The sequence below is a fragment of the Lepus europaeus genome, chromosome 9 (assembly GCF_033115175.1).
Source record: "Lepus europaeus isolate LE1 chromosome 9, mLepTim1.pri, whole genome shotgun sequence".
Lineage (NCBI taxonomy): Eukaryota > Metazoa > Chordata > Mammalia > Lagomorpha > Leporidae > Lepus > Lepus europaeus.
In genome coordinates this window covers 19,077,916-19,104,779 of record NC_084835.1, presented here as the reverse complement: position 1 = coordinate 19,104,779, position 26,864 = coordinate 19,077,916, and the positions used below count along the sequence as shown (strand labels likewise).

The following is a 26,864-nucleotide window of genomic DNA, read 5'->3' as shown; positions in this document are numbered from 1 at the left end:
GGAAAAGAGGAAGTCAAATTAGCTCTGTCTGCAGATGACATGGTCCTAAACATAGGGAAACCACAAGACTCCAATAAAAGTCTACTGGAACTCATAACAGAGTTTGGTAAAGTGGCAGGATATAAAATCAACACACAAAAATCATTAGCCTTTGTATATGTAAATAATGCCATGGCTGAAAAAGAACTTCTAAGACCAGTCCCATTCATAATAATAAATACCTTGGGATAAATTTAGCCAAGGATGTGAAAGACCTCTACAATGAAAATTACAAAACATTAAGGAAAAAAAAAGACGACAACACTGACAAAAAAATGGAAAAATCTTCCATGTTCATGGATTGGGAAAATTAATATCATCAACGTGTCCAAACTACCCAAAGTAATTAACAGATTCAACATGGTCCCAATCAAAATACCAAAGATACTCTTCTCAGATCTGGAAAAATGACCCTAAAACTCATATGGAATCACAAGAGACTCCTAAATAGCTAAAGCATTCCTAAAGAATAGAAATAAAGCTAGGAGCATCATAATATGAGATTTCAACACATATTATGGGCTGTTATAATCAAAACAGGCTGGTGCTGGGAGAAAAATAAACATGCAACCAATGGAACAGACTAGAGAAAATTAATCCACGCATCTCCAACGGAGCTTTTTAAAAAAAAAAAAAAAGATTTATTTATTTATTTGAAAGTCAGAATTACACAGAGAGAGGAAAGGCAGAGAGAGAGAGAGGTCTTCCATCTGATGGTTCACTCTCCAATTGGCCGCAATGGCTGGAGCTGGGCCGATCAGAAGCCAGGAGTCAGGAGGTTCTTCTGGACCTCCCACGCAGATGCAGGGTGCCCAAGGACTTGGGCCATCTTCTACTGCTTTCTCAGGCCACAGCAGAGAGCTGGATTGGAAGTGGAGCAGCCAGGACTCGAACCAGCGCCCATATGGGATGCTGGCGCTTCAAGCCAGGGCGTTAACCCACTGCGCCAGCCCCCAACTGAGCTTTGACAGATGAGCTGAAATCACTCCCTGAAGAACGGTCTCTTCAACAAATGGTGTTGGGAAAACTGGGTCTCTGCACGCAGAAGTATTAAACTTACCCTACATCCTATACAAAAGTCAACTCACAATGCATCAGGGATCTAAACCTGAAAACTCAAACCATCAAATTACTAGGGGAAACATTGCAAGACATTAACAAAGGCAAAGACTTCTTGGATAAGACTCCAGAAGCATAAGCAATAAAGACAAAAATAGACAAAGGGGATTGTATCAAGCCAAGAAGTTTCTGAACGGCAAAGGAAACCTTCAGCAAAGTGAAAAGGCAACTGAAAGGATGGAAGAAAACATTTGCCAACTGTACATCTGATAAAGCATTAATACCCGGAATACACAAGGAACAACAAAACAAGCGATCCAGTTGAAAAAAGATCTAAGGATATGAACAGGCATTTTTCTAAGGAGCAAATACAAACGGCCAACAGACACATGAAAAGATGCTTGGGATCAAAAGCCAGCAGGGAAATGTGAATAAAAACCACAAAGAGGCTTCACCTCACCCCAGTTAGAATGGCCATCACCCAACAAATAACAAATACTGGCAAGGATGTGGGGTGAAATGTACACTAATACAAGGCTAGTATAAATGTAAACTTGTACAATGATTGTGGAAGACAGTATGGAGACATCTCAGAAATCTGAAAACAGATCTGCCATATGAGCCAGCCACTCCACTCCTGGGAACTTACCCAAAAGAAATGCAACCAGCATAGGAAAGAGTTATCTGTATCCCCATGTTTATAGCAGCTCAACTCACAATAACAAAATATGGAATCCACCCAGATGTCCATCAGCTGATGACTGGATAAACAAATTATGGTAATATACATGTTGTAATACTACTTATTCATCAGAAAAAGAAATGAAATCCTGTCTTTTCCAACAAAATGGATGCAGCTGTAGATCATCATGCTTAGTGAAATAACCCAGTCCCAAAGAGACAAAGATCATGTTTTCCCTCATTTGTGGTAACAAAAACAGAGTACCAAAAAAAGTAACCTATGGGTGAAATTGATATTTTGAGATGTGATTATTATTTATAGCCCTTGTCTTTACTGTTGAGAAACAATGGTTTGTCATTTAAAAAGAAAAACTTCAATAACCCCCCCAATCCATTCATTTGTATAGCACATCTCTTTTGCAGGTTTATTATCTTCCATGCCCTGTTATGGGTGGTGCTTATTGAAGCAAGAATGAACATAAATTAGAACTTTGTTGTGAACATAAATGTCTTTGTATATGATTTTGTTTAGGGGCAAAACTTTTGAAGGTACAACTTTCATTTTGTTCTTAATAAGGCTTTAAATTAAAGATATTTCTAGCAAACAGACTATGTTCTAGAGGTAAACTTGTGATCCATTACAACCTGTAGTTGCGGTTGCTGTGGTTTGAAAATCATTCCACCCATCTGAAACTCATGTTAAAGTTTGACTGCCACTGTGATAGTGTTGGGAGACGGGGCCTTTGAGGGGTAATTAGGTCACTGAGAGGGATTAATGTCTTTCTCATAGGAGTGAGCTGGTTATCAGAGGAGCAGGTTATAAAGAGCACCGGCCACTCACGCTTTTGTTGTTTTACACATGTTCACTTGCCCTTCCACCCTCTGCCATGTTGTGACAACTTTGTGGGAAACAGTCTCTCTGACCTTAGACTTAACCTCCAGAACCCTGAGCCAAAATAAAGGTCTTTTACAAAAAACAAAAAAGACAGTGAGAGAAATATCTCATATATTTTGTAAGAGAATGTATAATGCTCGATTAACTACCTCAACCTCACATTAAATTCACTTCCCTCACATAACTCCCGGAAAAGACTTTTAATGGACAGGGCTTCATCTTCTGTTCCAAGGGCTATAATAAGTGTTTTAGATGCTTTCTGATGCAATTATTACACAACCTTGTGAGGCAGGAGTGAGTTCTGTCCCTTTCACAGAAGACTGAGACTTAGGTAACATTCTCACAGCTATTAATGACTAGACAAGGACAGGATGCCACATCGAACCCTTCAGCATGGCCCCTCAAATTCCATACCATAAATAAATCCACTGGACCCAGGTATACTCAAGTCATATCTAGGACCATAGGGAAGATAACTTATCAAGGGTCAGTAGTAAAGGAAGACTAACACTACTCCTGTAGACCAAGCTTGTGGCTGAAACCCCAATGCAGAACTATCAGGAAATCTGGGCTGGAACATTAAGTCAAGGATTGAAGACCTCTAAGGCCTTCTCTCTCCCCTAACTCCAGTGTTCACTCACAGAACCAGCTGGCTCTATGGGAAGAAGGAAATTGAGAAGAATGAGTTCAAGGACGTAGAAGATAAGCAGGGGAAAGCAGCTGCCTACGTCTGCCCTCATGACTTTCTAGGCACTTGAGAACACAGGATGAAAGAGTGACACATTCATGTACAGGACCTGTCAACATGCAGTGGCCTTGTCCACCAGAAAACACAGCCAATGGAGTGCTCCCAGAGTACTCAGATTCCCCCCCCCCCCCCATAAAGAAAGAGTAGACAGTTGCTGAGGGGAAGTAACCCACTATGGGCCGTGAGGGTACCTGCACGTGCTTGCTAATTTTATAAGGCTTCAAGGCCTTGGCTGCTTCATCCTTGCCATTTCTCTTTGGGTTATGATTTCAGGGAGCAATCTTGAAGGAAAAAGTGCCACCTTCCCCAAGACAAGCTTGCTACTTGTCGGGGCCAGTGGCCCTGGCCTGACATGAGATGCAGCAGGCTGAGGCTGTCCCTTATCTAATCCTGTTTCCAAGACTTTTCATCCCACATTCCTGCAGGCAGGATGTGACTTCTGATGAAGGTTTATGATGTTCTTTGCTCTATCTGCAGAGCTTGTACCCTGATCATTGCTACTTTGTAAACTTGCTCTATTCCTGTGCTATGCATGATTGCACACAATGAATGTTATCTGTATGGGGTCTGGGGTATATATCCTTGTCTTTCTGTGTGCTCGGGGCTGGAGACTGAAGGGTTTCCTTAGGGAGACTGCCTCCAGTCCCTCATCGCCGGGCCCCCTACTTAGGCTTGGAACGCGATGAGGCAATAAACGTGGTGATGAATTGACTGAGTGCTGCGTGTCTCCATGTGGTTTGTCGGGTGGCCTCCGACAGCTACTGCTCGTAATAAAAGCAGAAGATGCCACCCGCACACCACTCCTCTCCCTGAAGGCCACCCAGTGCATATGCAGCCATTCCTCTGGGAAGCCAACGTGAACACGAAGCTGGAGGTAGCTACTACTTCCTCCATGAGTAATAAAGTATTCTGTCTCTAATCCTTGAAGCTTTAGAATTCCCATAAGCATGTATGAAATTTTTAGCTTGACAATTAGGCTACAATCTCAAGTCCTTCACAGTTCTTGACAGGCAGAGGATAGAACAAAAAATAGAGAGAGAGAGAGACAGAGAGAGAGAGAGACATTTAGATATATCCTTTCTCCATCCTGGAAACCACAAGTTGAGTAGCACGGCTGTGTATCTACATTCCTCCTAAGATAACCAATAGAGAGCTTTTACCTCAGAGAAATGCCCTCAGATTTCCTGGGTTAACTCCATTAAGTCTTCAAACTCCCACATCTCTGAAATTTTTTTATTCTATTTGCTACTTGATTGCATGTTGGCTGGATTTAACTCTTCTTTTAGATTTGCTAGCTCCCTGAACATAAGAAGAAATACTGGCTCTTTAGCAACTGCACAGTGTTTCCATTCAGTGTAATACTCTGAGGATACCCCACATCTAATATGCTACTCATCAGCACGTGGATCACTTCCATGGTTTGAATGTCTTCCAGAAATACACATGCTGGAAATCTAATCCCCAAGGCAACAGGGCTGGGATGTGGGATCTAACGGCAGGTGTGCAGATCATGAAGGCTCTGCTCTCATGTACGGATTAATCCTGTGATCAAAGGGCAAGTCTGGCCTCCCTTCGACTCTTTGCCCTTCCACCTTCTGCCAAGTGAGGGCCAAGCTTCCTCCCTTCGGGAAGATGCAGCATTCATGGTGCCATTTTGGAATCAGAATCACCAAACCTGCCAACACCTTGGTTGTAGCATTTCCAGCCTGCAGAACTGTAGGCCAACAGATCTCTGTTATTTACAAAACACCCAGTCTCTGAAATTTTGTTAAAACATCACAAATGGATGTCCTCAGACAACCATCATCAATATTTTTAATTAAGTGCCTACATATACAGAGCCCATTCACTCAAGTCTCCTTCTTTCTCCACCACATGAGATTAAGAATCAGGCCTACACTGACTTTTTCTATTGGTCTTCACATCCTACAGATTCCTACAGAAACTGACTCATTAATCACTGTTTTAGACGTAATTAGCAATTGAGTTCTGTTTACTTGTATCATGCAAATTGTTAGCCACTGGGCAATAGGGTTCCAACCAGAAAACAAAATTTTAAAGCCTCAGCTATTTAACACTCATTAAAAACTGAGCTATGAGAAACACTAGTTACGATGCTCAGAAGTGAACAAGACACTCATTCTTTGGAATTTCTCTTTGACTTGGTGTTCTGCAAGTGTCAACTTCATGGACAAGGCACTTGGGGATGGTAATGTCCCATTTCACGGATGCAGTAAAAGATCCCAGCGTCATCCCAGTCAGGGGATGGCAGCAGCCTTTCCTACGAAGATTGGGACATCTGCTCCAAGGATTATATAGACCTTCGTTTTACCTTTCAATGTGCTTACATTTTCTTACCATCAGATATAGAGGTACAAAGGGCTTAGTTTAAGGTGCAAACCCAGAAGAAAAGGTGGGCCTTACTGGGGGAAACACCTGTGAGGGAAAGGGGAAGGAACCAGAGGTGGTCTCACCCTGAGGAGAGAAGGAAGAAGAGCAGTAAAGAAAGGTCTTAGAGTTCAGCACAAATCTAAATTCAGCGAGGCCAGCTGAGAGTCCCTGAGCCATAGTTACCAGTCAGAGGATCCCACCTCTCTCAAGAACAGGTCTGCATTAGTAGCTTTACTGTACGTGGTCACTGGCTGGGGAGAGCTAATAAGTGTGGCCTCAGCAAACCCAACGCTCAAACGAAAGGGTAGCAGCTGGGGCTGTCCTTCAACTGCACCTGCTTAGGACAGACATCTGAGTGGCCATTAGCTCATTATCCAACATAGCAGGCAGTCTGTGGGCAGAGAAGGACCCAAGGCTCTCAAACAGCATGTCTTCAGGACTAGCAGAAACAAGAAACAGCTGCATAAAACCTAACACTGTCTTCATCGCAGGGATACTACATCATAGTGTCCCCTTTATGAGGGCTCTAGAAAAACCCCTCCTGGGCTTCAGAGCTAGGCAGAGCTATTCCTCCTGCGCAACTGGTACGTTCTCCTCCTGTACACTTAGGGTTTTCTAGCCGATTTCCTCTTGTCTTAATTGCCAGGAAATTAGAAACCAGATTTGGAGGCTACCTCTAGCTTTGGGGACTTCTCTTCTTCAACTGTTCTACTTCATTTTCTCTGTCCTGATTACTATTATTACTTTAGTCAATTACTATTATTCTCTACGCATGGTTTGTACTCCTTTCTGAAATATGGCAGGAAACCATGACTTTAAGCTAGTGGGTACCTTTTAGAACTAAAAACACTAGATTTTAAATGCTTCGTTCTTTTTATAACCTTACTCAGGGTTCAAATCCTTTCACTCCAAATTAGGATTTGAACCACATATAATTTTAAGTTTTCTAATGGATGCATTTTAAAAGTAAAAAGAAAGAAGTAAAACTACAATTAGGAAGACATGATGCATCTGAAACTTCCAGACATCTCAGTTTGAACCTGCAAGTGGTCAGTGGCCTCACGTGGCTAGTCGTTCCTGTATTGGACAGTACAGGTCTAAACATAAAGACCGCATGACCAGGGAATCAGAAGAGCCTTCGATAACCACAACTGTTTCCAACCTGTATTCCTACTGAATTTGGGTAAAGATTTCCAAGTTTCTGGAGGTCTCTGATGGAACTCCAAGGTCTAAGAAAGCATGACCTCTCCTAACAGGGGTAAATGACAATGAAAATTCAAAGAGTTCTGGAATTATTTTTTAAACTTCTCTGTTTCTTTGAAATTCTTTTCATGGACTACTCTTGGTTCCTTCTGAAGAAATAATTCAAAAAAGTTAGGTGCATCTAGTTAGAGTGGGAACAAAATACAGATATGTTTCATTTATTCTGTGATTCATCTAGAGTTCTAAAAATTACTTAGAGTCTTAGAATATTAGAGTATAAAATTACAGTATTAAGATTACTTTAAGGCACACTTACAAAAGTATTTTAACTGTGTTTCAGGACCAGCTCCAGAACTTGATACCCTAGTTTGTATAAAAGTGTTTATCATTTGAATCAGGGACAGAAGACCAAAAACTTAGATTCCTGAGTTAAGAATTTGACTTTTTTAAAAAGCAAATTACTTAAAGCACAAGTCTTAATCTCTACATCTGTTATATAGAATGGCTCTGTTACACAGAGGACTCTATGCAGATCGTTAACATTATATCTAAACCTTGCAACAGGCAAATAATAAGCCCTCCATAAGTGGTAAGTATCAGCACGGTTACTCATAAAACTATTAAATCCAGATATCCCTTACCTGGGGTCTGCAGAGCCTGGGTTCACGACCAAAACTGCAAAGGTAGGGCTTCCTAAACTTGATGGGGAAAAAGATTACCCCTGCACTTTTGCTAACCTAGAGCAAAATGTAGCATTTCCTTCCATTGCGAACACAGGCAACACCACAGTAGTATTGGAAGGACCTGTTACTTTGAACCAACAGAAGGAAGATATTTGCATATTATTTTCTGATGTTACAGACATCTCAAAACACCAGTTATGTGTATCACCTTTTCAAACTATTGTAGCTATTAGACTTGCAGCTAAGCTACTTAATGCATCAGCAAGGTAGATACCACGTTGCAATGTATTGTTTACAATTTCAACTTAACTGGCTTCTTTTGTAATCCTATACACTGGTATTTTGCTTTAAGTACTTAAAGTATTATTCTGAGAAAGATCTACAGTCTTCACAAAACCTCGGCGGCAAACCAAGTTTAAGAATCCTGAATTTTAATCTCTCTGCTTCTAGAAAGCCAACGGGGTTTGACCATTGACACCTGCCTGGGTGAGCTAATTCTCAAAGTTTCGGGTTTGTCTTTGTGCCTGTGACTTTACAGGAAGACATTGCTACAGTTTTGGTACCTGTTAGTTGAACTCACCTTCAACTTACAGGAGAGTGCTTCGAAAAGTTTGTAGAAAAAAATGGGATTAAAATATAGGCTTTTTGTGAAATAAACTAAAACACAAGTGAAAACCACGCGTACAAGGGGTCTTAAAGAGTTCATGGAAATTGCTTGTTAACGAAAAACTATGCACAGACTTCGAGTTTCTCTGCACCGGAACAGACATACCTTTTCATTCCATGAACTTTTGGAAGAAGCCTCCTACCGGGCACCTTTCCCGCTCAGATTCTGAGCTGCACCCTGCGAACAACACAAGTCAGCCCGGTTTCTCGGCACGTTCGACTCACTTCCCGCAGTCCCACTAGAAGCCAGGCCCCTGATGAGGCTGGGCCCACACCTGTCCATCAGCAGCACCTAGAAGCCCGTTAAGGCTGCAGGCCTTCAGGTCACAGCCAGACCCTGGCGTCTAGCAGTCGACGTTCGGGTAAGCAGAGACACACGGTGGCGTTCGGACTCCACCGAGCCAGGGAACCCCATGGCGCCCCAACCCTGGAAGGCGGGCTCCCACTTCCAATCTGAGCGAGGACCAACAGGGACCCAGCCACTAGGAGTTGAAAGTTCGATGCTAGGAGGACGCTTGTTTGGCTCCTGCACCTCCATCCTGCCTACAGGGCCGCGGGCCTCGAAAAATGACAGGGCTGACTCCCCAACGCCGCAGCGCCGCTGCACGAGGGAGGAAAGGAAGTGGAGGGAGCGCCAGCGAGCACAAGAGCAGCGCAGCCCAAGTCGCACGCCGCCAAGAACCTCCCTGGCCCGGGCCGCCCTGCGCCGCAGGGCGCACGCCCTGCCGGGAATTGCGGCCTCCAGAGCCCGAGGGCCTGGGCTAACCTGGGCTCCGACGCCGCCCGGAAAACTACAAGTCCCAGAATGCCTGGCGCGGAGAGCGTCACGTGGGAGAGGCGGCGGGCGCGGCTAAATAGTCTCCGTCGGCCATTTTGTGGGAGAAGCCGCAGCGCCGCCTCTTCTCTCGCGTCCTCGCCTCCGTCGCCGCCGCCTCTTCCTCCGCCTCCTCCTTGGCCTCTTCCTGCCTCCTCCCGGCTTCCGCCGCCGCCGCCGCCGCAGCTGCTCTAGCCGCACCTCGCAGCCCCGGGACGAAGCGTTTGGGTGCCGATTTCCGTTTTCTCGCCACTGCAGCCTCCTGACACGGTGATCCGGGCGGGCCCCGCAGGCATTTTATCCCCTCACCGGCCTCACACTAGTGTCGCATGTCCACTATCCAGAACCTCCAATCCTTCGGTAAGATCGGCGCGCCCGAGGTGCGGGGAAGCGGGGCTTTGTCTCGGCGCCCGGAAGATGGCGACTGGGCCCCCTGCGACCCCGTCCCCGAGCACGGCGCCTCCCGGGGCCGGCCCGGGCCCGCTGCCGCCGCCCGGGGGACGGCCGGGCGGCCCTGGCCCGAGGAGCCGCCGTGGAGGCCCGGGGCGGGCTGCAGGCTGGCGCCCGCCCGACGTGGGCGCTGGAGCCGGTGTCTGCCTTTTTTTTTTTGGCCAGGTGGCGTTACTGGGAGTGATTGGGGTGGGCTTAGTCGGATGCTCGCGTTGTCATCAGAAATTGGGAATTGAGATGACGCACATTTAATTTTTTTTTTTTTTTAACTGGCTGCAAAATGAAGGTTTTGTGCAGCTCTGCTTGTCTCGTGAGAGGGCCGTGTTCCGTGATCACATTGTTTTTGGTGCAGACATCAGCGGACAGCCCTTTTTGGGTTTTTTTTTGCTCATTTTGTGAGGACCTCGGATATCCTATTAAGGTAGCACCGCCATCTCCATCCTCGCCCGCAAGCGCAGAGCAAAGGCGCTGGAACTTTCGTAGCCAGATTGTCTCGATCGCTGCTGTGTTTCTAGAAGGTACCTTCTTAAAAAAAAAAAAAAATGTTTTTCTCCTTTGGATTTTTTTTTTTTTTTTTTTTGTCTCCCTCTGCAGACCCCTTTGCTGATGCAACTAAGGGTGACGACTTACTCCCGGCGGGGACAGAGGATTACATTCATATAAGGATCCAGCAACGGAACGGCAGGAAGACGCTCACCACTGTCCAGGGCATTGCAGATGATTATGACAAAAAGAAGCTCGTGAAAGCTTTCAAAAAGGTGACGCTGTCACGAGGGAAGGGTGCAAGGGGGTTGGATGGGTCAGCGTGTCCCTGTGTGCCGAAGTGCTGGGACCCACGGAAGCTCCCAGCCTGTGTGGAATCAACAGTCCGGGCTCTTAGAACGTGATTCACATGGCTGCCAGGCAGAATGGGAGACACGGAGTTGTTGATGTTCCATCTGAGGGCCTTCCTTGGCTGCTACGATCTGATTGGTTTCCAAATTAACTTGGGAGGGTTTCTCAAATAGATTATCAATAGATTGTCACGCCTACTGACACAGTGTTGTATTTGACTGACTTATGTTGTCCGCTTATGTGCTTGTCCAGAAATTTGCTTGTAACGGTACTGTGATTGAACATCCTGAATACGGAGAGGTTATTCAGCTTCAAGGTGACCAAAGGAAAAACATTTGCCAGTTTCTCTTGGAGGTGAGTGGGTGGGTGCTTCCCGTGTAACCTTGAGACTGCTTTTAGAATCGAATGTAAAGGCAATGCTGTAAACCCAGTCCCATGAATGAAGTGAAACAGCTGATTAAATTACAGAGTTGGCATTCATTTTGAAGGCAGTAAGGCCTTTAAGCATCTGATTCTGTCGTTAGAATGAGCTGCCCATTCCTGGGTCTAAGGGGTGTTTGTTGGCATGCGGCAGATACCTCAACATCTCTATGGTGAGTTGTTAACTGTTCCCAGTGCACGCCACGGACGATACTGCTGCTGTAGGCTGTTACTCTTTGAAGTGGTGGCTGTAGTTTCTTAGGGATTAAGTTATGTATTCCTTAGAGTAATTCCACTAAATTGAACTTTGTTTTTGCAGGTTGGCATAGTCAAGGAGGAGCAGCTTAAGGTTCATGGATTCTAAAATGAACCTAAACACGTGGAGAATTTCGTGAATAATTTTGTTCTCTAAACCCAGTTTGGCTGCCTTGTGAAATGATTCCCTGCAGTAAACGGACTTTTCATTTACTGAATCATTCGAAGTCCCATTCACATCTGCATGATTACAGAAAACATGGGGTGTGCAGGCTAGTAACACAGAAGAAAATTGCCGTGAGATGGTAACGAAGCCCCGTATTCATCTTAACATGTTTCCAATGGAAAATATTTTGTTCTGAGTTTTATTTGTTTATTGTTCAGTTTATTACTTTTCACTTAATTAAATGTTTTTCTGTTGTATTAAGCCATGTATGTTGCAGCCTAACAATAAAAAGAAAGAAAAAACGATGCATCCTTTTGTGAGCAGTGACGCTCCCAGATCTAAGCCATGGTACGCGCTCCTCTTTCGTAGTTGGAGCTCTCCTTCTTCCTTCTACACCTATTTGATGATCAGCTGCTGTTAGAGCCAGAGGGAGAAGAGAGCCGTCGTGTGTAGCTTTGTTTCTTACTGATTTACATTAACAAGCGTGAGCTCAGCCAGGGCCACTGCTCCCTTGTAAACCATCTAAAAGTTGCGAGCAGTTTATCAGAATCTAGGGATCAGGGTTTTGGTTTTTTTTCCCCCCCTCCGTTTTTTCCTCGGTTTTTAGCGATCATTCCAGGCTTAGCCTGTCCCAAAATACAGGTACTGTAATCTCATAGGATATATTTAGTCGCAGGCCCTGGCCTGCAAGTGTAGGTGGTATTATCAGTGTCTTGCAGGTGGAAAACATGGCCTTCGGGTCAAGTGGCCCAGGGTGCTAGAAGGTGACATTTGGGGTGCCAACCCAGAAAAACCATGTCCTTTGGCCAGAAGAAGCAGGAGCCGTGGGTGACCATAGAAGCTCTAGTTCTTAAATCTGTGAGATTCCTGCAGCTCTCCTTGAGTTTGATTTCTGCCTTCTATTGTACAACACATGCCTTTAAAACTATTTGCCCATGGCACAGAAATCTGGTCACAAGTGTGAGCCTTTTAATACCATGGGTTGATGATGGAGTGCGAAACAACTCCGTACCCAACAAGCCCTTGGCCCTGTCTGGTGATTCTGCTGTCCGGGATCACAGCTCCCACAGAGTTTGCCTCTTACAGATACTAAGTAAAGAGGAGTGTACTGGAGAGCCAAGTTTGAGAAGCCATTTCTGGAAAACAGTTTGACCAAGATGAAGAGGTTGGGGAGAGTGTACCAGCATTGATTGTACCTCTCTACTAGAGGGTTGTTACGGAAATAGAAAGACTGACGCCCGTGTTCTAGTGTTGCATACAGCAGAGGCTGGAGCTGAGCCATTGCCTGAGAAGGCATGTGTCGCCATCAGGGAGGCCTCCCCCAGATCCTATTGGTGTCCTGTGAGTCTGGCCACTCCGAGAGGATGTAAAAAAGCCTTAAGCAGGTGGCTGGATGTGATGAGGGGTTCCCCAGGTCCTTAAGCCTGAGTGTGGGACCTCCAGGGTGCCTCGTCACCGTAGGGCAGCCTCCGTCCTTGAACAGGCTGTACTCTGCTCCCTTTCTTGAACTAAGAGTATGTAGCACCTGCAGGTTTCTGAAAATGTCTTTAAAGTTTATGGAAAGCGTGACTCCTGCAGTTGCACTCTAACTAGTCAAAGGATTGACTTATCTAGAGTTGTCAGCTGGGAAGCAGCTTCCGAGGCGGGGGTACCGGAGCACCAGGCCGCAGAGCTGACTTGGACTGGCCTCAGGCAGGAGGGACGTTTTGTAACAGGAGGGAAGACAGCTTGTGTCTCGGAGATGCGGCAGAAGTACCAGCAGCCTGAGTACTTCCTGTGCCTGCCGTGTAGGGAGATGCCGATTTGCAGTTTGTTAGAGGTTTATGCTTTAAAAATAGCGAGGAGAGGACAAGGAGAGCTATCCTTGGAGGTCCAGACTTGGCGGGGCCGCTGGGAGATGCCCCTGGGTTGAGGTGCAGCCTGAAGTGCCACGCGCAGCAGGGTCCTCTGCCGTTGGGTCTTGGCCCTGGAAGCAGCCTGCTCACCTGCCGCAGGCCGCTGGCAGTGGGCGTGCCCAACCACCCTAGACAGGGCGACTGTGATCCTACAGAAGGAACAGTTCCTGTCTGCGCAGATGGTGGCGGTCGGCAGAGTAGCTTGAGAACTACCAAGTGCTAACATAGACCTCTGCCTCCTGTGGGCCACCAGCTGGGCTCCAACGAAAGGAAGGGGTGCTTACAACTCAGCAGAAGTCAGTCCCACAAGGCCGCCCCCACACCCCTGTCCCACTGGGCCTCTGAGGAGGTTCCTTACCAAGCCAGAGGGAACCCAGGGAGGCCTGATTGTGCTGTAACCAAAACCAAGGGAGTCCTCATCTGCAGTGGGCTTCAGTCCCCCGACAGGCAGGAACCAGGGAGGGGCTGCGTGAGTCAGCTAGAATTAAGCAGCAGCAAAGCTACGTAGGCCTTCGTGTGGTTATAGACACAGCTCCCCTGCACCTGCATACGGTGCGCATGAGAATAGAAGTCACAGACGGGGATGGCAGTAGTTCCTGCAGGCTGACACGTCAAGGTGGAGTTGGTGGCAGTGAGCGTTGCCACCGTGGGTGGAGGGGCTCACAGCTGAGCCCATAGGACTGTGACCCTACCAGGGAGAGCGGGAGCTCTGCCACCACAGCTCTGCTTCCTGTGAGCCCGTGGCAAGGCACCGACTTCCAGTGCCTTCGTGTCAGGCCAGTGACCAGGTTTCACACTGTTCCTGCAAACACTAACTGTATGGAGCCCGGCAGCATTCATTCAAGGTATGGAAGAAGTTCACAACTTGATGCTAGAGACCCCTACTGGGCTTCAGGTGCTGCTCTCTGTTCTAACCCAGAGGGTTTTCAGTGGCCTCCAGGCCTACAGAATAGTCCAAAAAGAGGCTAGCTTTAGCCCCTGTGGTGGTCCTTTACTCGTTCTTATCAGGACCCCAGACCCACCTCCTGACTCCACTGGGCAAAGACAAAGAAAGGTTCTGGGGCCGGCACTATGGTGCAGTAGGTTAATCCTCCACCTGCAGCGCCAGCATCCCATGTGTGTATGGGTTCATGTCCCAGCTGCTCCTTTTGTGATCCAGCTCTCTGCTATGGCCTGGGAAAGCAGTAAAAGATGGCCCAAGTGCTTGGGCCCCTGCACCCACGTGGGAGACCCAGAAGAAGCTCCTGGATCCTAGCTTCGGATGAGCTCACCTCTGGCCATTGCTACCATTTGGGGAGTGAACCAGCAGATGCAAGACCTTTCTCTCTCCCTCTCCCTCTCACTGTGTAATTCTGCCTCTCAAATAAATAAATAATTTTTTTAAAAAAAAGGGCTTTAATCATGTAACCATATCAGCACCAGGAAAGGATTTGGAGGAAGACATAATCCCCTGAAATAAATAACCCATCCAATCTCTGATCGAAAATGCCATTGACTTATTAAAAAGTCACTACTCCATGTTCATGTTAAGGAAGTTAACTTCATCAGGAAGTGACACATGGCTGGTGGAACGCATGGGAGGGGAACCCCCAGTAACCCACCTGGCAGACCAAGCTTGCTAACATGAAATAATGCCAGTAGAATGAAACTGTTAAAGGAATTGAAGGAGGGGCTGATTAGGGCAAGGATGTAGTCTTTTATCACCCCCTTGTGGCCATTTTAAAAACTCTCTGGCTCTTAGCTGTTCACATAAATTATGAAGGTTGAGTTACTGCAGCCATCATTAAAAGCACCAGCGGACAGATTTGATTTTGTCATCCCTCAGATGTTATCCAGAAACTGATGCTGGCAATCATTTATTACAGCAATCCATTTGCTATTCCCTTAGGGGATGTTTTCATGCTCTTGCCATGGGGTATATAAAGTCATCTCACCTGTCTACCACAATGCTCTTAGAAGGAATTTAAATGTAAACAGAGACCTCTGTTTCTGGCCTCCAGGGAATGGGTGACTGAGCTAGGAAATAATTGAGCCTCCTAAATTGTCACTTGCTGAGACCACATCTGGAGTGATGACATACACACAACCCAATTAAGGAGTACTCCCAGTGTAAACCTTTGCCGTGGACAGAGACACAAGGTGATGTGCCTTGTCTGGAAGTACATCCTGTTGGAGAGTCCCCTGAGAAAGCGGCGCCTGGCTTCCCTAACCCCACCTAAGGTCACAAGATGTGATGTGATTCTATTATAGAACCCAGAAACAGAGCAGACTTGAAAAACAATCACTAGTACATTCACTTGGAGGCCCTCGGGCAGAGCCCACCTGCACACAGGGGAGAGGCTACTGGGCATGCACAGAGAACTTGCAAATGGCACCTAAGTCAATGGCAGCACCGGTGGTGGCATCCCCAGGAGGGGCTCTGGTTAGAGAATCCCCCTAAGAGGTGTTGAGAGTAGTTAGAAAACTTACTCTCTAGCTCTCATTTTAATGATTTGATTATTTGAAAGGTAGAGTGAAAGAATGAGAGCAAGATCTTCCATCCCCAAATTCAGCCTGGCTCAGGCTGAAGCCAGGAGCCAGGAACTCCATCTAGGTCTCCCACATGGGTGGTAGAGGTGTGAGTATTCGCGTCGTTTGCTGCCTTCCCAGACTCATCAGTGGAGAACTGGGTTGAAAGTGGAGCAGTCAGGACTTGAACTGGCACCCAGTACAGGAAGTGTACATTCCAACCAGAGACTTACCTTGCTGAACTACAATGGCCACCCCCCTTTTACATCTGCAATTTTTAAACCGCTCCTGTTGATGTCTCCATTTTACCAAGCATCACACCTCCTCTTTTCACTTCTCTTGCATGAACAACACAAATAGCGACTTTCTTTTCAGCATGTATATTCCAGGTCTGGCTCTGAGTTCTGATTGTGTCAGCTCAGAGAATTCTCTCTACAGATTTCCTGATCTAGCACAGACCCCTTGTCTTTCCATGATAATCACACTCTTGCAGCTACCCTCATCTCCCTGGGTCCTCTCTCCTTCCTTTGAGTTCCTCTGTCAAAGCCTCCATCCTTTTTCAACGCAGCCACCCAGTTCCTCCAAGCCTGCACAGGACAGCCAGAGGCAGCTGGAGAACAGTGGGTTTTCTTTCACTGCCTTCACCCTCATCCTCCCTCCTCTTTCGTCTCCAAATCTATACAACAAAGACAGCCATGCACACTTTGTCTTCTTTCCAGCTGTCGATGGAGAAAGATCCCTAGCTCCCATCAAACCAGCCCTGCCCCCTTTGTGTCTTGGGTACTCTCTGCTTTCCTCCATGTATTATCACTGTCTCCTTTCTTCTGGGTCATCCATTTCTTCCTCTCCAGTGGATCACTCTCACCAGCAACACTCTCTTTGACCCTCCAACTGTCAAAGAGAAGAGGAGGAAGCCTCCTGATCTCATTCCTGTAGCCTGGCAGCCTGCCTGACACCAATTTGCACAGGAAATGGGTCTCTCAAACTTAGCCTGGCAGATTTAGAAATATTGACTCCCTCTTCTACCGCAAATTCTTTCCCCATCCTGCCTCATAAGCAGAGGGCACCTCCATCCACATAATTACTGAAGTCTAAAATGTAATCACCTTGAAAACTCTAAGCAAACTGGATATAGAAGGACCAGTTCTCAAAATAATAAAAGCAATTTATGATAAACCCACGGCCAGTGTCCTATTGCATGGGGAAAAGTTGGAAGCATTCCCACTGAGATCCCAAACCAGACAAGGATGCCCACTCTCACCACTGCTGTTCAATATAGTCCTGCAGGTTTTAGCCAGAGCCATTAGACAAAATATATAAATCAAAAGGATACAAATTGGGAAGGAGGAAGTCAAACTATCCTTATTTGCAGATGACATGATTCAATATATAGAGGATCCAAAAGACTCTACTAAGACACTATTGGAACTCATAGAAGAGTTTGGTAAAGCAACAGAATATAAAATCAATATGCAAAAATCAACAACCTTTGTATACACAGACAATGCCATGGCTGAGAAAGAACTTCTAAGAACAACCTCATTCACAACAGTTACAAAAAATATCAAATACCTTGGAATAAATTTAATTGAGGATGTCAAAGATCTCTATGATGAGAATTACAAAACATTAAAGAAATAGAAGATACAAAAAAATGGAAAAATCTCCCAAGTTCATGGATTGGAAGAATTAATATCATCAAAATGTACATACTTTGGAAAGCAATTTACAGATTCAATGTGAGACCAATCAAAATACCAAGGACATTCTTCTCAGATATAGAAAATATGATGCTGAAATTCGTATGGAGGCACAGAAGACCCCAAATAGCTAAAGCAGTCTTATACAACAGGGACTGGCACTGTGGCGCAGCAGGTAAAGCCGCCGCCTGCAGTGCCGGCATCCCATATGGGTGCCGGTTCAAGTCCCGTATGTTTCACTTCCGATCCAGCTCTCTGCTATGGCCTGAGAAAGCAGTAGAAGATGGCCCAAGTCCTTGGGCCACTGCACCCGCATGGAGCTCTCTGCTATGGCCTGAGAAAGCAGTAGAAGATGGCCCAAGTCCTTGGGCCACTGCACCCGCATGGTAGACCTGGAGGAAGCTCCTGGCTCCTGGCTTCAGATCGGTGCAGGGCGCCAGCCATAGCAGCCACTTGGGGGGTAAACCAATGGAAAAAGGAAGACCTTTCTCTCTCTCTCTCTCTCTCTCTCTCTCTCTCTCTCACTGTCTAACTCTGCCTGTCTGCATAGCAATCCGGAAGGTGTCTTCCGAGTCCTGGGGTGGGGGAGGATCAGCAATCCCAGCCCTAAGCCCCACACAGGTGCTTCCTGTTTAGAATCCGAAAGCTTGGGCCAGGCGGTCAGAATGGAACCCAGCACCTCTGCGAGTGGATCTTTCTTCCTCAATGCACAGAGCTACAAGCTTAGGATGAAGCGGAGAGCGGCTCATAGGTTCCCGGCTACGTCTCCCTTCCACCCCCTGCTGACTCAGCTCGCTCACCCCTCCCCCTCCATGCCACACACCTGGATCAAACATTACCTTCCCCTTTGCTTCAGCCCTGCCGGCCTGTTTGGGCCTTTAGGGGTGGGGCCAGCAGATGGGAGGGGTCTCAATAAAGTTTTAAAAGGAAAAAAAAAGAATTTAAAGAATTTACCCAAGGGAAATGAAATCAGCATATGAAAGAGTTATCTGCACCCTCATGTTTATGGCAGCTCAATTCACAATAGTTAAGAAATAGAATCAACCCAAATGCCTGTCAACTGAAGACTGGATAAAGAAATTATGGGATATGTACACCATGGAATACTACACAGATGTAAAAAAAAAAATGAAATCTGGCCATTTTCAACACAATGGACAAATTTGGAAAACATCATACTTAGTGAAATAAGCCAGTTCCAAAGGGACAAACACCACATGTTCTCTCTGACCTGTGATAACTAATAGAGCATCTAAAAGGCAATCTGTCGGAGTGATATTGACTTTGAGAAGCAATGACTTGAACAGCCCTTGTCTTGACTGTTAAGAGACAGTTGCTTTTTTTGTTTGTTTTTACTCTTTGTTGAACTCTTTACTTAACAGAGTTAATTATATGTATATAAAGTCAATTGAAAATAGATATTAGTAAAACATAAGAGTGGGAATAAGAGAGGGAGTAGAAAGAGGAGTGTGAGTGTGGGTGGGAGGGTGGTCACAGTGGGAAGAATCACCATGTTCCTAAAGTTGTAATTATTAAGTATATGAAGTTTGTAACTGTAAAGCTGTATAGTTCTGCATGCATTCCTATGGACTTACTGTTAAGGGTACAGTTTAAAAACCTGCCAGGGGACCCCAAATTCCATTAAGCTGGGTGGTAAAAATGCCATCTTAAGTGTTAAATTGAACATATTAAGTGTTAAAGTAAACATATAGATAGGATTAAGTGTTACAGTGATCATATAAATAGGATCAAGTGCCTAGCAATAATAAAAGAATTAAAGAGGAGAGAATGTCCAACATGGAAATTAGTCCACACAGCAGACTCATAGAATGACAATAGCTCTAAACAGCACTCCAACCTCAAAATCAGCCCTTAAGGCATTCTGGTCTGGCTAAAAAGTTCACAAGAGCATTTCAGGCAGGGAAAGCCAAGACACTGTGGCAAAAAATGTCCTACACGAAGAACCTAGGTGAGTGAGACCCTAGCAGAAAGAAGTGGTCATCAAAGAAGGAGGTACTTTTCTCTGAAGGGAGGAGAAGACTTCCACTTTGCTTATAGCCTTGTCTAAATACTGATGGAGTTTATTGATTCAAAAGACTTCCACAGCCCAGGCAGCTCACGTCAAGAGCCTCAAGTGATCACTGATGTCATACATAGAGTATTAATTATTAAACTAACATCAGAAGTCACTGTGCACTAACTCCCCATGCAGGACCTCTGTCCTCAAGGAGTTGTATTATGAGAGTTAACTATAAAACTTGTTCTCAAAGATTTATTTTGTTTTACTGTAACAAGTGGAGGATATTACGTCTCACAAGTTTTAGTTATGCCTATGTGTCCAACTCCATTGCTTCTTTTCTTTTTTTTTTTTTTTTAATTTTTGACAGGCAGAGTGGACAGTGAGAGAGAGACAGAGAGAAAGGTCTTCCTTTTGCCGTTGGTTTACCCTCCAATGGCCGCCGCGGTAGCGCGTTGCGGCCGGCGCACCGCGCTGTTCCGATGGCAGGAGCCAGGTGCTTCTCCTGGTCTCCCATGGGGTGCAGAGCCCAAACACTTGGGCTGTCCTCCACTGCACTCCCTGGCCACAGCAGAGAGCTGGCCTGGAAGAGGGGCAACCGGGACAGGATCGGTGCCCTGACCGGGACTAGAACCCGGTGTGCCGGCGCCGCATTGCTTCTTTTCTTAGGTGCTTCCTTAATTAATGATAAAACTCATTAGCAAGAACTTACTTTCTTTTAATGTATTAAGTGGAGGATATTCTAATGTCTTACAAGTTATAGTTATGTCTAAGTGCTTGCAAAAGATGTATCCTTCTTGGGTGCGCCTTTAAAATTAAGGTTTTTTTTTAAAAAAAAAAAAAAGAAGAAGAGAAATTAACTATGAGATGCAATGACTTTGAACAGCCTTGTCTCAACTGCTCAGGGACAGTTGTGTTTTTTTGCTTTTTGTGTTTTGGGTTTTTTGTTTTTTGCAAATTGTTGAGCTCTTTTCTTAGAATAGAGTTGGTCTTCTTCATATAAAGTTAATTGAAAATGGATCTTAGTGAAGAATGGGACTGGGGATGGGAGAGGGAGGAAATGGAGGGGTGGGAGTGTGGATGGAGGGTGGGCATGACGGGGAAAATCACTATATACCTAAAGTTGCACTTATGGAATGTATGAAGTTTGTATTCCTTAAATAAAAGGTTTCTTTGGGAAAAAAAAATAAAATCTAATAATTTTTTAAAAATTATTTAATTGCAAAAAAAAGTAATTTTGATTCTACTGGTACTGCAGTATCCCATTCAATCTAATAAAGCTGTACTGTTTCCATGGCAGAATATATCTCATATTCATCCTTTCCCCTACCCCATCATCTGGCTAGCCCACCCTCGCCCAAGCACCTCATCTTTCACCGGGGCCTCTGCAGTAGCCCTCCAACTGGTCTTCATATATACCCATTGACCACACAGAAGCCTGGGATTTCTGCAAAAATTCAAAGACTAGAGCTGGCATTGTGGCCAGTGTGTAGAGCCACTGCCTGTGATGCCGGCTTCCCGTGCTGCAGCTCCAGTTCGACTCCTGGCTTCTTTGCTTCCCATCCAGCTCCCTGCTAATGCACTTGGGAAAGCAGCAGATGGCAGCCCAAGTACTTGGGACCCTGCCACCCATGTGGGAGACCCAGCTGGAGTTCCAGGCTCCCAGCCTTGGCTTGGCCCAACCCCAGGCTGCTGAGGCCATTTGGGGAGTAAAACAGAGAGATAGAAGTTCTCTATGCCTCTCTGTGTCTCCCTCTCTCTGTCACTCAGCCTTTCAAATTAATACATTTTTCTTTAAAAATCAAAGATTATGCCAGTTCTCTGCACAAAAAACTCCTACAGGCTCTCCATTGTGTGTAATACTAATTCCAAACACGCTACAGTGGCTTCCAGGATCCCACACACTTGTTTCCCCATCTCTCTCTTTCCGCCGTGTTGCTCTATTCCCAGAGACACTGGTCATCACCTTGGAGCATTCGCCTGCCTTGTCCTCTCTGCTCTGTCCCTGTCTTGCTTCTTGTCCCTCAGTTTCAGCTCATGCCTCAGTTCAAGGGGGCCATCCCTGACCACCTCATCTAAACATGCATCCCCCACCCTTAACACGACACCCTGTATTTTTCTCTTCATTTTTTACATTTATTTGAATGGCAGAAATACAGAGACAGAAAGAGAAAGAAGAGAGAGGTCTTCCATCTGCTGGCTCACTCACCAAAATGGCCATGACAGCCTAGACCAGGCCAGGAAACAGAAGCCTCCTCTGGGTCTCCCACAAGAGTGCAGAGACATCTTCTGCTGCTTTCCTGGACACATTAGCAGGCAGCTGGATCAGAAGCACAGAAGCCGGGACTCGAACTGGTATCCATATGGGATGCTTGCACTGTATGCTGCGGCTTTAACCTGGTGAGCCACAGCACTGGCCCCCATCTTTGCCTTGTTCAATCACAAATCCCCAGGTGTATTTATTTTGTACGTTCAATAGAGGAATAACGATGGCCGTAGTACTCAATAATAGTCAACAGGTGGTGCTGTTGGCCCATTTAAGACAAATCTTCAATTTATTCACCTGCATTTGAGTTTGTTTTAGGGAGAAGGCCCAAATGTCAGAATGGTTGAGAGGTGTGTAATACAGGCTACACTCTCAGATATTCCAGGCACTAGAAAAAAACTAATAAATAAAAACTTTGAAAAAGCACAGAGACTGCCGGCGCCATGGCTCACTAGGCTAATCCTCCGCCTTGTGGCGCCGGCATACCGGGTTCTAGTCCCGGTCGGGGCACAGATCCTGTCCCGGTTGCCCCTCTTCCAGGCCAGCTCTCTGCTGTGGCCAGGGAGTGCAGTGGAGGATGGCCCAAGTGCTTGGGCCCTGCACCCCATGGGAGACCAGGAGAAGCACCTGGCTCCTGCCATCGGATAGGCGCGGTGCGCCAGCCGCAGCGCGCCTACCGCGGCGGCCATTGGAGGGTGAACCAACGGCAAAAAGGAAAACCTTTTTCTCTGTCTCTCTCTCACTGTCCACTCTGCCTGTCAAAAAAAAAAAAAAAGACAGAAAAAGCACAGAGAACTATTCAGCAATGCACCTCGTGGGACGGGTGGAAGGGGAGAAAGAGAGGGGATGCACAGCCAAGAGTCAGAAGGACCAGAGTGGCCTCCAGGCTTCTGTCCAACAGGCATCAGCTCCCCTGAAAGGGGGTGGGGTTTCCTGCTTGGCAATGGGAAGTTGCATACCCACAAATCCTGGTCTGGGGTTTGTCTCAAATTCCGTGAGAATGAGCATGGGGAGAAAGATCAGCAGGATCATGAAGATGTTACACTTTTGGGCAAGGCATTTTATCATTATTGTAGCACAATTTAACCTAAGGAATTCCGATGCTGGGCATTTATGCCAAAGAGGATCAGACAACCAACAGCAAATCCAAATGCATTCTGCTTGTTCAAGGCTCTATTGTTCATAACGTGGAGCATTCTGAAACAACCAACAGGAGACTGACCGGTCAGATCCATTAGAACCAGGAAGGATTTAGGCAGGCAAAGAGCAGGAGGTGGCAAACTTCATAAAGAGGGCTCAGCGTAATCAGAACACAGAATGTGAAGGCACGGGAGGAGGGCAGTTTGAGGCAAGCGGCCAGACACAGCCTCGGAGACCACAGCAAGAAGCCCGCATGAGTCAGAAGCGTTGATGGGATCTCAGCAGGGGAGCAGCAGAGTTTGATTTATTATAAGGAGCCGATTCTGGCTGCTCTGCGGGAAGAGCAGTGGAAGCAGGAGTGGAGGCAGGGAGACCCATCAGAGGCGACTGAGATGGTCCAGGCAGGATGATGCTGGCAGACTCAGAGCAGCGCGCGGATGAGGGGCTTGTTGTGGAGACGAACTCACAGTGCTTGCTGCTGCCTTGGCCAGAAGTGGCGAGGAAAAGCTGACTTCTGGGACCCCCATCTGTAGAAACTGGGAGGTTTGGAGTGACATTAAGATGAGGGAAGCCTGGGACAGAGAGAAAACGGGTTCCAGGTTTCTGCTACACCCAAGCTGCCCCCTAGTTGTGGAGATTTGGGGAACAAAGAAAATACGCATGCTTAAAAAGAATTCCATTTTGAAAATCTCAAGTTTTAGATGCCTAAGAGACAGCCAATTAAAGAGGTCAACCAAATAGCTGGATTGATGTCTGGAGCCCAGAGAAGACACACATTCAGGCAGCGTGACCAGCATTGTGGTGCAGCGAGTTAAATTGCAGCCGGTTCCAGCTCCCTGCTAATGCGTCTAAGCCAAGAGCTTCATCTGGGTCTCCCACATGAGTGCAGGAGCCCAAGGACTTGGGTCATTTTCCACTGCCCTCCCAGGCACATCAGCAGGGAGCTGGATCAGAAGTAGAGCAGCCTGGACGCGAAGTGGTGCCCATATGCAATGCTGGCATTGGCACTGCAGGCAGCAGCTTAACCCGCTATGCCACAACACCAGCCCCACCTTCCTTTCTTAATTTTGATTACCTTTTGGTCCCATTGACAATGATGCTTCTCCCTTCTCCCTGCTGCATTTAAAGTATTTGTGAGAACATGGACAACCTGAACCCATTTCCCCAGGTCTGGCTATGCCAGAAGTCCAAAGCTGCAGAACTAAATGTCCCCTTCAGGGGATAGAAGTGGCAGGAAATGACACACCTGCCCCCTCCTTTCCATGCCCACACCCACAGCAGGTGGGTGAAAACCAGACCCAGACCCTTCTCCACTTAGACCCTCAAAGACAGCAGCTTGAGCAGCCCAGGAAGGGGAACTTGGACGTCATGGTGCTCAATATGGTTACAGACCTGTGAGAAGCCGCTCTGTGTCTGGGGCCCCAGGCCACCCACACTGGCTGTCTTTGTTGCTACAACCATCTTTCTCAATGTCTGTTTGTCCTGCTGCAAGAGAGAAAGATGTCTCACAGACCTACACACACCTGAGAGGAAAGAGTCCTGGTGCTCCCCAGGCTAATCCTCACCTAGGACGCCCACCCCGAGGGTGTCCATCCACATATGAACTTTCAATTAAACGTCAATTTGCTCATGCCTTGCCCCTGTGGCCACATGCGGCTGGGGACTAGTGCCACAGCAAGCCGGACTCAGGCTAAGGCCTTGCAGAATAACAATTCAGAGAGACATCAGCAAGTAAAAACAGACGACCTGGCTATTAAATCCAGAGCACTCCCAAGGGAAGCTGTGACCTGGCAATAGGCAGAGAACAGATGTTCTCAGTGACCCCTGCACCACCACCACCACCCCCCAACGCAGATGTGAGCAAATCGCAATTATGTGATTTCTCATGTAAATCCATCTCATTTCCTACGGGAACCCATCAGGATGAGCATGAGAAAAACAAGAACTTCCACCATTCACATGTCTGCAGGGCTGCCTTGCTGTTGGGCACACAGCAAGGAAATGAGGCATAGCTTCCTGCACACTCCCAGTGCCCCACCCACCGTGCACCTGCAGGACACCTTCCATACTTGCCCACAGCACCCTCCCTGACACCCCTGCATCTCCCGGACTGAGATGCTCCTGTGGCTGCGGGAGCCTGGGGCAGTGTCTACGGCAGTGAGGGGGCCTATTGAGGGACAAGAGCTGGCAACCCCAGTTGCCTCTCTTCTTGGTTCTCCTTGGTGTCTTAGGAGATCCCAATAGGATGGGGCATCCATCAGCCGCCTTGGCCTCCTGCTCATTAATGCTTCTTTTATCCACTTTCATTCTTCTCTCAATCACTCCCCATCTCCCTTATCAAACCTTTTGGCATCAAATAAACTACTTGCACCCAAATCCTAAGACATAATTAGGACATTATGAACCTCCATGTGAACCTCAGTAATAACGACATATAAAATTAGCCGTACTCAAAGCGAGGATCTCAAACATCTGTACCCCAAACCCAAGGAGTGGCCGAACAACCATGGGCACAAATCTACAAATATCTGGGTGCTAGGGGTCTTCAAAAAATTCAAAGACGATGTGTATTATGGGGAGAGGGGAGAACATGGATTTTCACAAAATTGCATCAAAATAAACTTATCTTTTTAATTCCTGTTTTCTGCAAACTTTTTGAAACATGCTCATACATAGCTAACAAATATCTGCAGGCCAGGGCCCAGCACTGTGGTGCAGCAGGTTGAGCTACAGTTTGCAGTGCCAGCATTCCGTACTGCAACTCTGGTTTGAGCCCCAGCAGCTCTGCTTCCGATCCAGCTCCCTGCTGATGTACCGGGAAAGCAGAGGAAGATGCCCCACCACCCTCCCAGTACTTGGATGGAGTTTCCAGCTCCATGGCTCAGTCTCAACCATTACAGCCATTTGGAGAGTGAATCAGTGGATGGAAGATTCTGTCTGTCTGTCTGTCTCTCTCTCTCTCTCTCTCTCTTCTCTCTCTCTCTCTCTCTCTCTCTTTCCCCCTCTGTTGCTCTACCTTTCAAATAAATGTTTAAAAGATGTATCTATAGGCCAAAACCAAATGGGGCATTCAAGGTTGTGGAGAGCCCGTGTCCCTCTGGGAGGTAGCTGCTACTCCACTTAAGAGGCTGTCCTGGTGTCAGAAGGCGGAGTGAGTATTGTCAGATCTTCCAGTTTCCAAACAGAAGCTGAAATGTTGCATTTTCATTTGGGCTTTCCCAATTCTGAAATGTTGGAATCAACTCAAAAATACTAAAGCACAATGAAACGCAAGAGAATTTCACTCATGGACCGGAGCCCACTCATAGTCCCCCGTTTGTGATCCAGAGGTGGCTTGGATTTTTCAAACAGGCAGCCCTGACGACCTGTTCCACAGCAGGTTAAACTGAACAGTGATGCCAAAAGGCTTACTGTGCAGAGCTGAGGAAGCAGTGGGAAGTGAGGAAAACAGCGGAAACCTGCATACATGGTCTTTCCAGTAACAGTGCTGCAGCAGCAGTAATGGAGGTCAAAGACGTGCTCAAGTTCTTAAAGTCTGGACACTCGGGAGTCGTTTTAAGCAGAGAGTGAAGAGAGATGGAAGAACAAACTGAGCGAAGTTTCTCCAATGAGGGGTGGAGAATGGACTCAGGAGTGCCCGCTGAGGGATGGGCACAGGGAGACCCAGAATCCTCTGAGCCAGGAGGCAGGGGTACAGGATACCCTGGGGGAAAGATGTGCTGAGGTTCCTCAAGGCAGAGGGGCTTATTGCCTTCATTTTCCTAAAAGCAGTGGTTTTTTAAAGTTGATTTCTATCATTTATTGTTACTTATTTGGAAGGCAGAGCACCAGATAGAGAGAGAGCTCCCATCTACTGGTTCAATCCCCAAATTCCTGCAATAATTGGGTCTGGGCCAGGCAGAAAGCAGGAGCCCAGAAATCCAACTGAGTCTCTCCGTGGATGTCTCGAACCCAAGTACTTGAGCCATCACTACTGCATCCCAGGAGCATTGACAGAGAGCCAGTACCAAGAAACTGGGGGGGTGGGGGGCGTG

The 26,864-nt window shown here is 46.6% G+C and overlaps 1 protein-coding gene and 1 long non-coding RNA gene across 2 annotated transcripts in view; one reads left to right on the top strand and one right to left on the bottom strand.

The window, feature by feature from the left end:
- Positions 1-26,864, bottom strand: part of LOC133766860 (uncharacterized) — a 185,525-nt gene that overhangs the window by 54,641 nt on the left and 104,020 nt on the right. The gene's annotated exons all lie outside the window — the stretch shown is intronic.
- On the top strand, positions 9,254-11,606 carry EIF1B (eukaryotic translation initiation factor 1B). Its single transcript, XM_062200122.1, has 4 exons — positions 9,254-9,539; positions 10,224-10,387; positions 10,716-10,817; positions 11,203-11,606. Exons 1-4 carry the CDS (start codon positions 9,509-9,511, stop codon positions 11,245-11,247), a joined length of 342 nt encoding a protein of 113 aa, XP_062056106.1. The 5' UTR covers positions 9,254-9,508; the 3' UTR covers positions 11,248-11,606.